At 53.9% G+C, this 15,674-nt stretch overlaps 1 protein-coding gene across 2 annotated transcripts in view; it reads right to left on the minus strand.

Annotated features, from left to right (window-relative positions):
• LOC102517361 (cyclic nucleotide gated channel subunit beta 1) overlaps positions 1-15,674 on the minus strand; it is a 62,310-nt gene that overhangs the window by 14,803 nt on the left and 31,833 nt on the right. For both annotated transcript variants that reach the window (XM_032486424.1, XM_032486425.1), the window contains exons 2-12: positions 10,210-10,364; positions 7,943-7,994; positions 7,572-7,644; positions 6,647-6,767; positions 6,505-6,547; positions 6,274-6,310; positions 4,564-4,639; positions 4,283-4,322; positions 3,710-3,875; positions 2,817-2,892; positions 1,784-1,820 (exon numbers count right to left, since the gene is read on the minus strand). In XM_032486424.1, the coding sequence (XP_032342315.1) occupies positions 1,784-1,820; positions 2,817-2,892; positions 3,710-3,875; positions 4,283-4,322; positions 4,564-4,639; positions 6,274-6,310; positions 6,505-6,547; positions 6,647-6,767; positions 7,572-7,644; positions 7,943-7,994; positions 10,210-10,356 (868 nt within the window). In that variant the 5' untranslated portion in view covers positions 10,357-10,364. The remainder of the gene's footprint in view (positions 1-1,783; positions 1,821-2,816; positions 2,893-3,709; positions 3,876-4,282; positions 4,323-4,563; positions 4,640-6,273; positions 6,311-6,504; positions 6,548-6,646; positions 6,768-7,571; positions 7,645-7,942; positions 7,995-10,209; positions 10,365-15,674) is intronic.

The raw sequence follows: 15,674 nt of genomic DNA on the forward strand, positions 1-15,674 counted from the left end.
TGTCACCTGTGAATGTGACCTTATTTGGAAATAGGGTCTTTGCAGATGTCACTAAAGATCTCAAGATGAGATCATCCTGGATTTAGGGTAGGCCCTAAATCCAATGACTGGTGTCCTTATAAAAGACAGGAGAGGGAGGTTTGGCAGACACAGAGGAAAAAGCAGAGATTGGAGGGCAGCTGGATGGCAAGGGACACCGAGGATGGCCAGCAGCCACCAGAAGTCAGGAAAGAGGCCTGGAACATTTTCTCCCTCGCAGCCCCAGAAGGAACAAACCCTGCCAACACTTCAATTTTGGACTCTTGCCCTCCTGAACTATGAGAGGATGCATTTCTGCTGTTTGAAGGTGCCTGTTTATGGTCCTTGGCTATGGCAGCCTTAGGAAACTGACCCCCGGTTGTTGGCCCCAGGCTGAGTCGGCCCCCAGGCGGCCCCAGTGCCCTCCCGAGTCCCACATGCTCGGGGCATGCAGGGAGGCCCTGCCTACAGCGGGCTAAGACCTGCCTCCTTCCAGAGGAGCAGGGAGGAGGGTGAGAGGGGGCGAGGGGCTCCATCCTCAGAGCTCTCGGCGCCCCCTGGGAGGGGTCTCTGTGCCTGGAAGGTTTTCCTTTCCTCTAACCTTTCCAACTGCTCTCAGGCCAAAGGGTTTCCAGTCCCTGCTTCATGACGACTTGCTCTGTGACCTTGGGCACATCTCTGTCTCTCTGCCTTCCCCAACAGTCATGGGCATCCCTGCTCTGTGCCCTCCAGGGTGGCCATGAGTTTCACGAGACTGAGCACACCCTGCTCTGAGGCCTCCCCCTCACAACATTGTCACAACTATACAAATGCCATCCCCTCCCATGGCCACTCCATCAAACCCATGCTCCACAGCTGGCCAGCCTCGGGCAGCCACCCCCTGTGCCAGACTTCTTGTAAAGACCACCATCGGCCTAGTGGGGACTGGGGTTGGCCGCCCTGGGGACACCCTGAGGCCCATGGGCCAGGGCCTGTGTCCAGGGTGGAACAGGGTTACTGCCCACCGGCCCTGAACTCTGTTCTGCTCACCTCCAGTGTTCACCACAGGCCTGGCACATAGCAGCTCTCCATGACCATTTGTGAACAAATGAAGGACAAATGAACAAGTGAATGCCCCACATACCACATGCCTTTCCTGAGGCCATGAAATGAAGGAAGAGCAGATTTTGGATCCTAGCCTTTCACTCTAGGCCTCCATCTGGCCCCACTCCTGGTGAAGGGCTGGGGTAAGACAGCACACACCTCCTCAGCCCAGCCACAGGTAAGGGGATGCCCTCCCAGCCTAAGGGAGCTGGAGTCTATGGGGTTCAGTTTCCACAGGGAGACCCCATCCCTCTCCTTTCATCCTGCAACCAGGAACTCTGCTTAGCCAAACCCACTGGGCCAGGGGGCAGTGGGGAGCTCTCTCCAGGGGTTTCTAGCAGGAAGAGGAGCCAACCAACTTGATCTCAGAATCATTTTTCCTGGAAAGAAGCGGGAAGGCAGGCCAGGTTCCCGCCGGTGTGCCCATCCCCCACCCCCGGCCCCCAGGAGGGGCCTCCAGCCATCACTGGCTCTAGGCTGGGCTCTGGCTACCTAGACAGGCTGACCTAGGGTGGGGCCTGTGGATCATGGAGTCTCCCAGCTCCAGGTCCGGAGACTCTGGCTTCCCCCGCCCCCTACCCCCACCGAGCACGTCCAGGCCTGACCGGGGACAGCCCACCGCCCATGTGCGCAGACCAAACAGGCCCTGCAGAGACACACAGCAGGGGCCACTGCCACTTACTGGTCTGCACGTCACACGTCACAGGGGTGTCAGGCTCCTGCATGGGAAGGGAAGAAGGGGAAAAACCAGCTGTGGCCTCCTCACTGGCCTCCCTGCTTCAATCAGCCCTCCCAGCACACGCAGGAGCAAGAGGGTCTCCTCACGGCTCCCAGGACACCTGCAGAAGATCCCATCCTGCTTCTCCCCTCCCGCCTCACAGCTCCCCCACTGCTCTGGTCACTCCCCTACCAGGGTCTCTGCTCGCTGGGTCCCACCTCAGCTTCTCTGCCAGGCTGGGCGCCCAGCCTCGAATGCCCTCCCTCTGGTTCTCTACATATGAAAAACCTCTCCCATCCTTTCCTGGAGGGTTGTCTCAAAGCTTTATCTGCATGAAGGCCTCTCTCGGCCAGCACACCTTCCCCCGCCACCGCCATCCCCAGGGACCCTCCTCTCAGTGAGCACTTCTGTGAAGATGTCCAATTGTCCCCAAGAGAGAGAGGAGCCAGGTGTCAGGTTCTTGGAGAGGGAGGCCCTGCTACCCCCGCCTGCCCACGTGGGAGCCCTAGGTTGTCAGGAAGGCACACAGGGCCCCGCTGGCTTTCTGTGAGCCTCACTTTTCTTCCCAGAATATTCCAGGCCTCTCTTGTCTCTGGGCCTTTGCATGTGCTAATTCTCTGCCTGAAGGGCCCTTCCTACACTACCCGCTTCTTCCTCCTCCTTCAGGTTTCAGCTTGCAGGCCACCTCCACCAGGAAGCCTTCCTTAGTGCTCCTGGGAGGCTCTCCCTCTGCACCCCGCATCCTCTCTGCTTTCCACATAGAAGCCCCTCCCCCACTGACTGTGACTGGTAGGGCTGGACCAGCACTTCTCAGCCCTGTGGCCACGGTGACCAGGGTGTGTGAGTGAGACAGGCAGGATAGTTGGCTGAGCTCCACTGCAGGCTCCCTTCTTCCTCTGTGCCCTCCTCCCCACCCAGGGACCATCCCACCTTGCCTGAGCGCCCAAGACCCCTCCCACCACCACACAGTGCCCCCACTCCCCAGTCCAGCACCCACCTGCTCCCCAGCCTTCCCATGGAGCACTGGCTGCGGCAGGGCCATCTCCAGCCTGTGGAGGAGCCATGCCACCAACCTGCAAGTGGGAGAGAGTGGGCCAGGTGGGAGGGCTCGTGGGGAAACTGAGGCCAGTGTCAGATCCCTCCCAGGGCAGGCAGCAAGCCAGCCAGAAGGCAGACCAGAACCCTGGCCTCCAGCCCTGAAAACAGTCGCGCTGCTCCCTGGCCTCCTTAGGCCGAGCCTCGGGCTACTGGTCAGACCCCAGTGGTAACTCAGGCCCCCTACCCTCTACATCACCCCCTGAGATGCATTTCAGGCCCCTCACACACTGCCAGGGCAGCAGCATTCGGCAGTATATATTCCAATTTTAAATGCATGTATCTGTTGGCCCAGTAACTCCATTTGCTCTGATTTACTTGCTTATGAACACAGTGATGCCTGTACAAGGCTACTGATTGCAGCAAAAGAGTGGAAACAAACCTCAATGTCTGCCAAATGGTTAAATAAAAGTTGGTGCACCCGTTTAATGAAGTACTGTGCAGTCGGTGAAAGAATGCAGCAGACCTCTACGCATAAAACCGCCTCTAAGACAAATTTTTTTTAGTGAAAAAAATGAGATGAGGGACAGTATATATAGTTTGCTGCTGCCTGGTATGTGTGTTTAAAGGAGAAATGTGCTCAGAACTTGTCTGTGTGTAGGAAATGCTTGAAAGCAGGAGAAACTGCTGATGTGATTGCCCTGGGAAGGGATGCTGGAAACCTCTGAATTTTCTCCCAGGTGTATGTGCTACTTTTATAATTTAAAAAGACTCAATTGGTGAAGGCTGGGTGTTGGGCTGGGGCCAGGCACTGAGCCTGCTGCCCGTGGGAGGCGTGGCTTTTGGGGGGCTCACCTGGCAGAGTCCCGGGCGGGTGGCAGGGAGGAGGTCTGGATGCTGGGCAGGGGGTCTGGAGTCGGCTCCTCCTTGGGCTCTGGGGGGTCGGGAGCAGGCAGGGAGGGGCTCTCCTGGGCCTGAAGCACGGGATCGGGCTTGGTTCCCAAGGAGGGTCCTGGGGGCTCTGAGCAGCAGGGAGGGAAGGAGACGAAGGATGGCATCGCAGGGCTCCATGCAACCCCTCAAGGGCATGGGGGACCAGATTCAAGGCACCAACGCTACTGAGTGGGGAGCCCCTTGGGCCCATCCCGACTACCCCAATCATAAGACAGACATGGAGCTGAGGTCCCGGGAGGGGAAGGGACTTATCTAAGACCTCTCAGGGCTGTCTCAGGCTACTGGCTTTTCCCAGCTTGGACTGGGACGGGGATTCCAGGGCCCCACAACAGTCTGCTTCCTGCAAGCCCTGAACCCCTCCGGAGCCTGGGTGAGGGCTAAGGTCCTCCCCCAGCATTCCTCAGGCCCCAGTTGTACCCCCAGCCCAGTCTATGAGCATCCCAGACAGCCCCTTCCCAGATCCTTTCCCTGTACCTGGACCCAAGGCAGCATCCACAGGCTCATCTCTCCAGCCCTGGGTCGTAAACAGGAAGTGAGGTCACGGAGGAAGAAAGCCACGCCCTGGCCCATCCTCCCCTGAATCCCCCTGCTTCTCTGGCAGTCACACCTCCCCATCAAGGACCCTCTTGAGAAAAGAGCATCCCCTCCATGGGTCCTAGGGATGGGGACAGCCTCTGGAATAGGCAGGCCCTTCTTGGGGCCCCAGAAACCCTCCTACATGGTCAGCTGTCTGCTCCCCATTTTCCTCGACTTACCTCAGATATTTTCGGGGGCTGAGGCAGCACTTTTTCCACATTCTGCTCAAGCCACCTGAGCAGCCAGGACCCGGACCTGCAGAGGGGCCGGTGGTCAGCAGAGCAGCCTCAGAGAGTGGCCAGCCACTCTGTCCTGACCGCCCACTGGATCCTCGGTCTCAACCAGCCCTTCCTCGCCTTTGGCTCCCATTCTGCACAGTGGGGACCTTGTACTGGATACCCTTAAAGGGCCTCCAGTGGGGGGACTGTATAGCTCAGTGGCAGAGTGCCTGCTTAGCATGCACAAGGTCCTGGGTTCAATCCCCAGTACCGCCATTAAAAAATAAATAAATAAACCTAACTACTGTCCCCAAAAAAGGAAAAAAAGGGGGGGCCTCCGTTGGTGAGGGGAACTTCTACCAACCTCAGATTCTGATCCAGGGCTGGATCACCTAGTCTTGGCCTCCTGGACAGCAGATGAGAAGGGGTACTGCCTGGGGACCTGAATGCAGCATGGGGGCCTCCCTGTGACTGGGACAGATAGTTCTGGCTTCATGGGTATGTGAGCAGTGCAGTCACACAGGGCAGGGCCCATTTTTGGTTAATGCTCAGGAGTCACTGTTTTAAACTCAGTAATTTTGGTAAAGGAGTCCTGCATTTTCATTTTGCACTGAGCCCTATGAATTATGCAGCTGGCCCTGGGGCAAACGTTGGGCCCCCAGATCCACCTGGCCTCCAGGAAGCCCCTCCCTCTTCAGGGAAGCCCCATGTTCCCAGGGGAACCCATCCCCTCTGATATGGCCCAAAAGAAAGCTGTTAAGTCCTCTGGGTGTCTTCATCCTAAATCAACTTTACTGGTCCCACAGGTCAGCAGAGTGGCCCTGGGGACCCATGATCTGGGCAGCCTCCAGAGGACAAAAGAAATAGAGAGCAAGCTGGAGCAATGAATGAATGGTGTGTGATTGTATATGTTCATTCATTCATTCATTCATTCATCCCTTCTGTGCTGAGCCCTCTCCCCATGGCAGGCCCTGTGCTGGGTAGCAGGGGTTCAGCAGTGACTGAGACAAAAATCCTGGAGCTCAAGGACCTGACAGTCTAAGGACTGGATGAGGGAAGGAATGAAAGAATGGGGTGAATGGAGATGAAGGTGTGACTCTGGACTTCCAGCAGACAGCAAACTGGAGGCTTCAGGTTTATTTGGGGGCCTCACAGTATTTTTGAAAACCCATCCCAGCCTGTTCTCCTGCAGGGCAGAGGCAAGAGATCAGCGGGCCCCTTCCTAGAGAGGGACATGGGCTCCCCTGTTTGCCACAGTCCCCCCAACCAGTCTGCCACCCCTTCAGTCAGCTCTGAGAAGTCCGAAGCTGTTGCCGACTTTGAAGCCAAACCTGGCACCCCAATGTTCCCACCGTGACCCAGGCCCTGCCTCTGGGCTCCACATGGTGCCCACCTGCATGAAGCCCATCTCTGAGGAGTTTGTCCACACCTCCTCTCCATCCCCAGAAGGGAATCTCCCAGTAATTAGCACAAAAAAACCCTGGGTAGCACTGGACCCATCATCCCCATTTTGTGCTTGAGAAAAATGAAGTCCAGAAGAGATGAGAGGCATGTCCAAGGTCACACACCGAGCTGGTGGTGGACCCTGGGCTCTGGGCACACTGAGCCCACCACACACACTGCAGATGGGGCTCAGGGGCTCCCAAACCAGCGCTCAAGACAGGGACTCACCCGGTGTCCTGGGCCCTGGGGGCCTCATTGGGTCCACCTGGGGAAGAAAGAAGGATGGTCAGCAGCAAGGGGCCAGCCTGGAGCTCCCCAGTCAGCCCAGCTCAAATCCAGGTTCAAACCCGGGCCCAGTCAGGTGAGACACTCTGGCCCTGCAGACTCCCCAGGGAGCAGGACCCAACCCAGCAGCCCCTGAGCCCACCCCTGTAAAGCCATCCTGCCTCCTGGCCTTACCTGAGCCCCCAGTGCTGCAATGCCCAAGGATCTGTGCTCCTGCCTGCCAGGACAGACAGACATGGGCAGAGAGGTCAGGTGCGCCGGACTCCCTCCCAATCCCTTCCCCACCCAACCCATCTCAGCTCCCGCCCAGCAGTACCTGAGCTGCACCCTCCAAGCCAGCAGCAGTGCTCTGGGCGGTCCTGTCACTGTGGATGGGCTGTGGGACAACCTTCTCCAGGCCCTTCCTGAGCCAGGTCGGCACCCAGCCGCTGGGACCACTGAGAGACAGAGATACCGGCCTGCCTTCAACATCCTCAGCCCCTCCCTGGTCAGTGTGGCAGTTCACAGCATCCTAAAGAACTTGGTTTGAATCCCAAACCTCTAATTCCCCACTGGGACACTCCAGACATGTCCCCTCCCTCCTGGAGCCTTGTATCCCTCTCTGGAAAATAGAGGACACCAACCCTTAGTGAGGCCAGGCGTGCCCATGCCATTCCAAGCCCACCTTCACCAGATGCTTGGTAAAAACAGCTGAATTCTATCATTCTGCTGCCCCCTTAGCCTGGCTCCGGGGGTGGGGGTGCCTCCTGCGTTTGGCACATGTCTTGTGCTCTGGGAGGGTTGACGGTTTCCTATAAGGTGTTTCCTTGTGACAGAGGCTGGTCAGCCTAAACATGAGGGTCCCAGACTCGCTGTCTGAGGCCAGCCCTGCTGCAGACATGCTTACTTGGACAAGCACCAGTGGTCTAAAATGTTTGAGCTATCTGGGAGTTTTCATGTAAAAGTCTGGATTTCTGTCTTCATTAGGAAAATCAGAAGCTCTGGCCACACCGGACCTGTGTTTCACCCAAGCACTGAGAAACCTCTGGTCCCCACGCTCCATTTCTCTTGGTTATATGGTTCATTTGGCCCAGAAGACCCCCACATCTGTCTGAGGCTCCCTTCAGTCAGTTCCCAAGATGTTCTGGGCCTTTACTTGGAAGTGACTCAGATCTGACTGCAGGGCCCATCCCCACCCCTTTAATGTTTCCCTAGCTTGGGTAGGGGGCTGGCCCTGAGGAGAAGGGACAGTGGGGCAGTACCTGTTCACTTCAGGAACCACAGCGACTTGGGCCTGGAGGGATGTAGGTGGAGAAGGGGCAGCCTCCTGGGTTTCTGGAAATGAGTTCCTCATACTTTAGAACTGGAACCTCAGAGAGACCCATTTCTACCCTGCTGGGGAGGTCAAGTCGGAGGCAGAGGAGAGGGAAGAACCCTGAGGGAGTCAGAAGCCTGGGGTCCCAGCTCAGCTCAGCTAAAAAATCCCCAGGAGCCCACCTTTAGCTTCTCTGAGCCTCAGTTTCTTCATCTGTGAAATGGGCCTGCCAGCCTCATGGCCTGCAGCTAGGCTCTGAGTGGAGAACACAGCCCTTCCACACCACCCGCCCTGCCCTCCTGGGCTTCCAGCACTCACCCTGAGGGCCTGGAGCAGCCACTTCCTCCCCGACACAGGGCTCCTCAGGTGGCTGGAGGGTTCAAATAGGACCCCGTAAGCCTCAGTGAGACCAGCCTGGTTCAGGTAGGGGTAGCCTCCGACCCTCCCACGACTGACCCCACCCCTCACCCCACAAGACCAAACAATGCTCTTGTCACAGTCCTCTCTGTAAATCCTGGTGGTCTCACCTTCCACCTGGGACACACCCTTCCTCCAGGGGTCCCTCATCCAGAGCCGGGCCCTCACATCCCCCTAAGGTGCCCCCAGGCCTATCACATCCCCCAGGAAGCTGTCTCACTCAAATGGCCTGAAAAGAGGGAAAAAATTTAGAGCTATGAGGCCTCGGGGCAACTGAGGGGAAGAGCTGCTGAGAGGAGCCCACCCCACACCCAGCTGCCCGCCGGAGCCCTCCATGTCCTGCACCGAATGTTCCATCCCCTTCTAGCAGCTGCGTGGCATTCAGCCTCTGCCCTCTGCCTCTCAGCTGCGTCTACAAGTGCACTTCCTGCTGTGTGCACACGTGTGCATGCACAGACAAGCATGCACGAGCACAAGGACACACTAACGTGTGTGCACTGATATACACTCACTGTCACATACATCTACACACACTCACAGACACACACAAGCACATGTGTGTACAGTGCACAGATATGTGAGACAGGTGTGTGTACACACGTGCATACATGGGCTGACACAAAAATAAGTGCTCAGTCACATAAACATAGGCATGTACACACATCCTCATGCACACTTGCACTGACACACGAATGTACTTGTGAACACATCATTTCACATGTGCACCAACACACAAATACACACATAGATGAGCATACATGCACAGATGAACAAAATGTGTACATATACAAACATGCAGACACTATGTCCATATGTATACACACGCACAGATATGCAGACATGAGCATACATGCGCACACACAAATACATTCACAGACTCAGAAACAGGCGTGTACACACACTTATATACACTAGCATGCCCCACATGCACATGGAACTACAGGCACATGAATCGTGTGTACACACACATAAACATGTATGTGTGTACGTGTGTATACACACTTGTGAATCAACACATGTTCCAGTGCAATTTGCTAATGCACACGTATGTACAAACATACCACTAAGAATACGAGGCACGTGTACCTGCATATACACATGTTGTGCACATGCAAACACATATGCACAACAACCCTGCATCTGGATAGCACACTGCTTCCTAAACACACCCTGCACTACCCAGTAATAGCCTTTCCTCCACCAGGAAGGCCCCATGTCTTCGTCTCCTCCAGTTACAATTTGGCCCCGTGCACTGAGGCTAGGAAGCACTCCTCCACCAGCTTTCAGTCTCCAGAGTGAAGATGGCTCTCTCCTCTGAGCTCTCATAGTTCTCAGTCTATACACCTATATGGTCCTCCCAGAAGGGTAGAGCTGAGGATGTTCTTGGAGCTCATCACATTCCTTCATCACTTGTCTCCTGGCAGAATGACCTGGCTAAGTATTGTCTGCTGACCCCCAGGGGGCAATGCCTTACTCATCACTGTGCTCCCAGCACTGCACACAGGCCTGGCATTGATTAGAAGCTAAATCAAATCTGTCTGAGTTTCTGAATTAGTGTCATCAAGCTACTAAATGAATGGGATGCAGAACTGGCAAGGAAGAAATTTGTAGAACAGGGCTGCGCAAAATGCGGTCCATGAACCAGTGTCAGTCTGCAAACTGTCACTGGTCCACAATTATTAAGCAGTTTACAGTAGGTTGTATGTCAACAACTAAAGCAGTGTGCTTAGTTACATAGTAGACTTATATCTGGTGGGCTTCTGATCTCATCAGGGACTAGCAGCAAACAGTTCATAGACTGGCTACTTCGAGTAGCTCTGTTCTAGACTCTGGAGATTGGCAAACAATGGCCAGTGGGCCAAATCCAGCCTATTGCTTGTTTTTGTAAACAAAGTTTTACTGGAACACAGCCATCTAGGCTGATTCATTTATATATTGTCTCTGGCTGTTTTCACACTACTGTGGCAGAGTTGAGTAATTAACAGAGATGGCATGACTTACAAAGCCCAAAATATTTACTATCTGGCCGTTTATGGAATGAGGTGACCTCCTTTTCCTTCTGGCTCCAGCTTTCCCTGTTGTGGACAGTCCGTGGGGGCAGCTGACCCAAGCTGGGAGTTCTCTGAGCAGCAAGGCCAGTGTGCCCTCCATCACCCTCCAGCTCTTACCAGGGACTCCTCCTCTAGGACAGTCTCTTCAAGGGCTGTTTCGGTCTCTGGCTCCCGCTCTGGTTCTGCCCCCTCCTCCTCCTCTGTCTTGGTCTTCCAACGGGCCTCCGGGGGCTGAGGCAGCACCTTCTGGGCCCAGCTCAACATTCTGACACCTGTGGAGACAGAGTCCTTAGGCCTCCCCAGAGTCCTCCCAGTTCCTCCCATCATTCGTGGACTGCTTTTGTGGGTCACATATTTCCTTTTTCTTTCTTTAAAAACGTTTTTGCAATTCTACCTCCAGGTGTTCACCTTCTAGAAATGCTCAAGCCCACAGACATACGTGTACAAAGAGGTTGGTCACAACCAGTGTGAGAGCAAAAGATGAAAAACCTCTAAATAATCCAGCAGTAGGAGACTGGTTATTGGGTAGTATCTAATTGTTCATCTGTAAGAGGGGCACATATTAAATAAATTATAATACATCCAATATTGGAATACTATGGAGCCATTTTTTAAGGCAGATCTATTTGAACTCATGTGGAAAAATCTACACACTCCAAACTCCAGTTGTGAGCAGATCAGTTAAACTCTCCATGCCTCTGTTTGCTTGTCTGTAAAATGGGGATGTTAACAGGACTTACCTGGCAGAGATTATTGTGAGGATAAAGTAAACTGATGAGAACAGTGACTGGCACACCCTGAAAGCTTAATAAATGTTGGATGTCAAGCAAAAAATGCTAATTATAGACTATCATGTTCAGCATAATCCCATTTAAACTGTTTTAAAACACATTTTGAGTAGCATATGAATGGAAATATTTTTTGTTTAATATAAGATAAAATTAACCTATTTTCATAATTTAAACAGTTTTAAGATAAAATGATAGTTAAGCCCCCCTTCCATGGCTTACTGTGATAGTCCAGCCCTACCGTCAACAGGTTCAGTTTCTGGCACTATTTATCTTCAGGGAATGGGCAGCCCTGCCCTTATGACTATATTCCTGCAGGATGGCCTGACCCAGAGGGCATCACATAGATCAAAATCTGCAAGCTCCCAGCCTCGAAGGGCCCTTCAGAGGCCCCGCCCGGCACAGTGCATGCTCCCCACTCAGCCGTGAGCAGCCAAGGCATTCGTAGACTGCTACCCTGCCCCTCCTCTGCCAGAGACCCTGGCCCCAGGCTGAAAAGGGCAGGCATGGGGCCAGGATTCCCCACCCCAGTGCCCAGCTCCCTGCAGCCCCTGGCCATGCTGCTGGCCCTTCTACTCACAGCCCCGACTTCTGTCCCCGCTCTGCCCTTGGCAGCCCAGCTTCAGCTTTGAGTAAGGGGTCAGGTCTCTGACTCAGACCCAAAAAGGTGAACTTGAGCCAGACATGACACTTCCCGTCTTCCATTTCCTCACTGGGTGTGGGGTATAGACACTGATTTCCAAGGCTGGTAGAGTCCAAGATTGCATGTTTAGAATGGCAGATTCCACCGGCCCCCGCCAGCCACAGGCAGCCCCACATGTCGTGTTCACCTCACCCTCATTCTCACCACCTCTCACTCAGCCTCAGTAAAATAAGCATTTTCATCACAGCTTCACAGTTAAGGAAATGGAGGCACAGAGAGGTCAGCTGACTTGCCCAAAGTGACACAGCCAGTAAGTGGTTAAGCTGAGTTTACGCTCAGGTCTGACCAAATCCAAGCATCCCACATCCACCCCAGGAGCACTGACATTTGCCCAGGATTGGCTGCTTCTGCAGGCCAGTCCTGCAAGCCCTTTCCCAGCGGGCAGCAATTCTGCATGTGTTTCTGAACCTTCTGGAAATGACTAGGAAAGCATTCCCCTTTCCCAACTTCCCTTCTTCTCCCAGACCCAGCCATTCTCTCCTGGATAGAGACACTTGTAGGTCCCTCCCATCTTTTTGCCATGTCCCTGCTGACTCCATGTTGGTGAGGGAGGCTCAGGCGGAAGGGGGACCTGAGAGTGGTAGCTCAGGGCAACTCTGGTGCTGGGACCACCAGCCTTTCAGAATCTTCTGGGGAGCTGGGGAAATGCAGATTCCTAGGCCCCTCTAAACCTTCTGCAGGACCTGGAATCCACACTTCACGAGCTGCCTTGGACGTTCACTAAGGTTTGAGCCCCAACAAGGGGAGAGGGAAGCCTCAGGATTCCAGCCTTGCCCAGTTCTCCAAGTCTAAATGCCTTGCCAGGAGGAAAGCATGGAGGGGGTCCCATCAAGGGTCCCACCAAGCCTCCACCTCCCCCATCCTGAGTTACCTGCTCAGATGCCGTCCACCAGCCAGCAACTGCCTTCTTCCTGCTACTCTCAGCTGGCCTCCCAGACACAGCAGGGATTAATTGGTGGCAGCAGGGCTGTGTGCAAAGGATTAGGACGTGCTGAACAGGGTGGGGAGGTGGCGGTGGAAAAGAGGAGATTGATGCAAAGAGAGCAGGCAGCAAACCCCCAGGGGGCAGGAGGGATCTGGGCCCCAGGGAAGGAGCCCCACATGGCCCTGGTCTGGTACACCATGAGCTCCTAGGGGACCTGGTTCCCCACACGCCTTGGCCAACCCACAGGGTTTACTGGTGGAGAATAACAGCCCGGAGTCCCCACCTGGTTCTGGGAGACTCTCAGGGTGGCAGGGGCTTGTCAACTCTCAGTCAGCAGTGGCAGGAGGCACACCCAGCTCTCCAGCCCCAGTGCAGGGACTCAAGCCGAGTCCCTCTGTCCCAGAATTCTCTGCAGCTTGGGCAAGGCCTCAGCAGCTCCTTCCTGTGGATCTGCCAGAGTGACTGTGGTCCCAGGGCCAGGCCTTTAGGGAGGATCCAAGGACTGACATTGGAGCTGGCCCCCTGAACTGAGGTCTGACCCTGGAGGGGTGTAGACAGGGAGACAGGGAGAGGGACAGAGGCCCAGCATGTAAAGGGGCTCGGTGAGGTGACAGTACCTGGGTGGGGGCCAGGCAGTGTTGATCAGCAGAGGGGCAGGGACTTGACTTGATCATCTACATTTCCTATGTGCCGGGCAGCGTGCCAGCTTTGGCACACTGAGAAAGACAGACATATGACCTGTCCTCACGGAGCTTACATTACAATGTAGGATTCAGAAATTAAAAAGATTAACAATAAATAAAGAAATATTGCAAATATGCTGGGCACCGTGAAACAAACACAGAGGGCAGAGACCTGTGTGAGGTGCAGGGGAGCAGGGGTAGGCATAGTGTGGAGCATTTTTGTGTCTGGTTTCTTTCATTTAGCATAATGTTTTTGATGATCATCCACATTGTAGCATGTATCTGCACTTCTTTTCTTTTTTTTGATTCCCAAGAGTATTTCATGGTACAGATACACCACAGTCTGTTTATCTCTACACTAGTCAATGGATGCTAACGTTGTTTCCACTTTGGGGCTATTATAAAATCCTGCTATGAACATCTGCATGCAAGTCTTTGTGTGGACATACATTTTCATTTCTCTTGGGATGATTCCTTGGGATAGAATTGCTGGGTCATATAGTAAATTTATGTTTCACATTTTAAGAAACTGCTACACTGTTTTGCAAAGTAGTACTTATGTCTTGGTCTGACTGGTAGATATATGAGGGTCTTACTTTATAAATTATGAGTTACATTATACATTTTTGCATTTTCTATATTTTATATTTTTAACTTTAAAGGAGTTTAAAGGTTTTATTTTTTAAACTCTTAAAGTTAAAAATACATTGGGGTTGGATGGCAAATGAGGTCAACCCTAGAAAAGTTTTTGGTAAGGGATGGGACTTGGAGATGCTGCTCTGGGGCTGTATGGAGCACTGGAGGAAGAGCAAAGCCTGCCTGGAAGCAGCACTGGAAGATGAGCAACTAGGGAGCCAAATCCTACAGGAACCTCATAGTAGGGGTCCCCGGGCCCATCAGGCTCAGCACCTGGGCAGGTGTATGCAAAGCATATGCCAATATATGCAAATGAGTTAGAGTCTCCCCAAGGTTTCCTCACCTGGAGGGTCCATCTCCATGGTTGTGGCCAGGGTGGTTGGCAGGCCCAGGGTTTAGGGGTGCAGCGCTTAGGCCCTCGTGATCTTGCTTTTTTGGGAAGGCAGAAGGGAGGCTGCAGGCCTGCAGAGGGCTGGGGGTGGAGTATCACCTGCTAATCCCTGTCCTGCTGAGGCCACCACTCTCCCTGATCCCCTTATGCTGACCCCAGATCCTGCCAGCCACTAATCTCCACCCCTAGAGACCCAAGGACTAGTTGGTAGGGCAGTGCCCTCTTTCCTGAGGTTTGTAAGGAGGGGAGTGCCCTTTCAGCTCATAGACACCCCTCATGGGGGCCCAGGGCCCTTGCCTAACACAAATGGGAGCTTTGAGGCCCAGTGAGAGACAATAACTAGTCTAAGGTCACAGAGCCTGCCCTGGCGAGTCCGGGTATAGCCACCCCCTGGGACCCCATCCCCCTGTCTGATATTTCCCAGCATGCCCAGCATGTGCTGAGGCCTGGGAGACAGCAACCTTCAGGAAGGCTGAAAGAGGAGGCCAGTGCAAGGACCCTCCAGCAGCAGGCTCTTCCCCTAGGAGCCTGCGGTTGCCAGGGTAGCCGAGGAGCGAGTGCCCTCACAATCAGGCTGCCATGGGCATTGTCTCTGCAGAATGTTCCTTTATTCTTCTACTGTCTCATAAGGCACTGGCGCTCGGCCCATCTCCCTGCATCTTTTTCCCACTGAGCAGTCAGAAGAGCAGAAAATTCTTGAAGTCTGTACACGTGGAGCCCATGGCCTGCAGATGAGGTACCACTGTTGGTGGGTCAGGAGCAGGGAGCCCTCCCTTTCCCCTCCTCCCACTGCCCCACTTCCCCATCCCTCCCCACGCAGGCCCTTCCCTGGTGGCAGTTTCCTCACTCATCACCATGCCCCATCCCCATTTCTTCATGGCCCAAGGTCCTCTCTCCTCCTGCCCACCTCCATCTCTCACCTCTAACTGGGGTCAGGAAGAAAGCAACCTGACTCAACAGATTCTCGCTAAAGTTTAAAGGCTAAAGGAAATAAGGCTCTGGGACTACCTGCTTTTTCAAAGGAAGCCCTGGGGAACCAGCCATATTTTTTCTGGTTCATATCTATCATGTCTATCCCCTTACTTAAGACTCTTCTATATCTCCCTGTAGAATTTTGAGTAAATACCAGAAACCTCAGCTAAGACCAAAAGTCCATAATTAGTTACCCAGAGGCATATTGAGCTAAATTCTGAATCCACTTGCTGCTGATGCTTCCTGCTCATTATTGAAGAATAGACACAAATGCCACCTCTTTTAGGCCATTCCCTGAATGCCCCAACCTCAGCTGCCCCAGACACACACACTCTGTTCTGACCTCTGCCAGAGACCTTAGCACATCCTCTCTGTGTGTGTATTTGAATGGACCCCTCACCATAGCTCCTGGCACACAGTAGGTGCTCAATAACTGTTGGACAAGTAGACAAATCAGCACTGGCCAAGCCTGTGTTCCCACAAG

The sequence above is a fragment of the Camelus ferus genome, chromosome 9 (assembly GCF_009834535.1).
Source record: "Camelus ferus isolate YT-003-E chromosome 9, BCGSAC_Cfer_1.0, whole genome shotgun sequence".
Classification (NCBI taxonomy): domain Eukaryota; kingdom Metazoa; phylum Chordata; class Mammalia; order Artiodactyla; family Camelidae; genus Camelus; species Camelus ferus.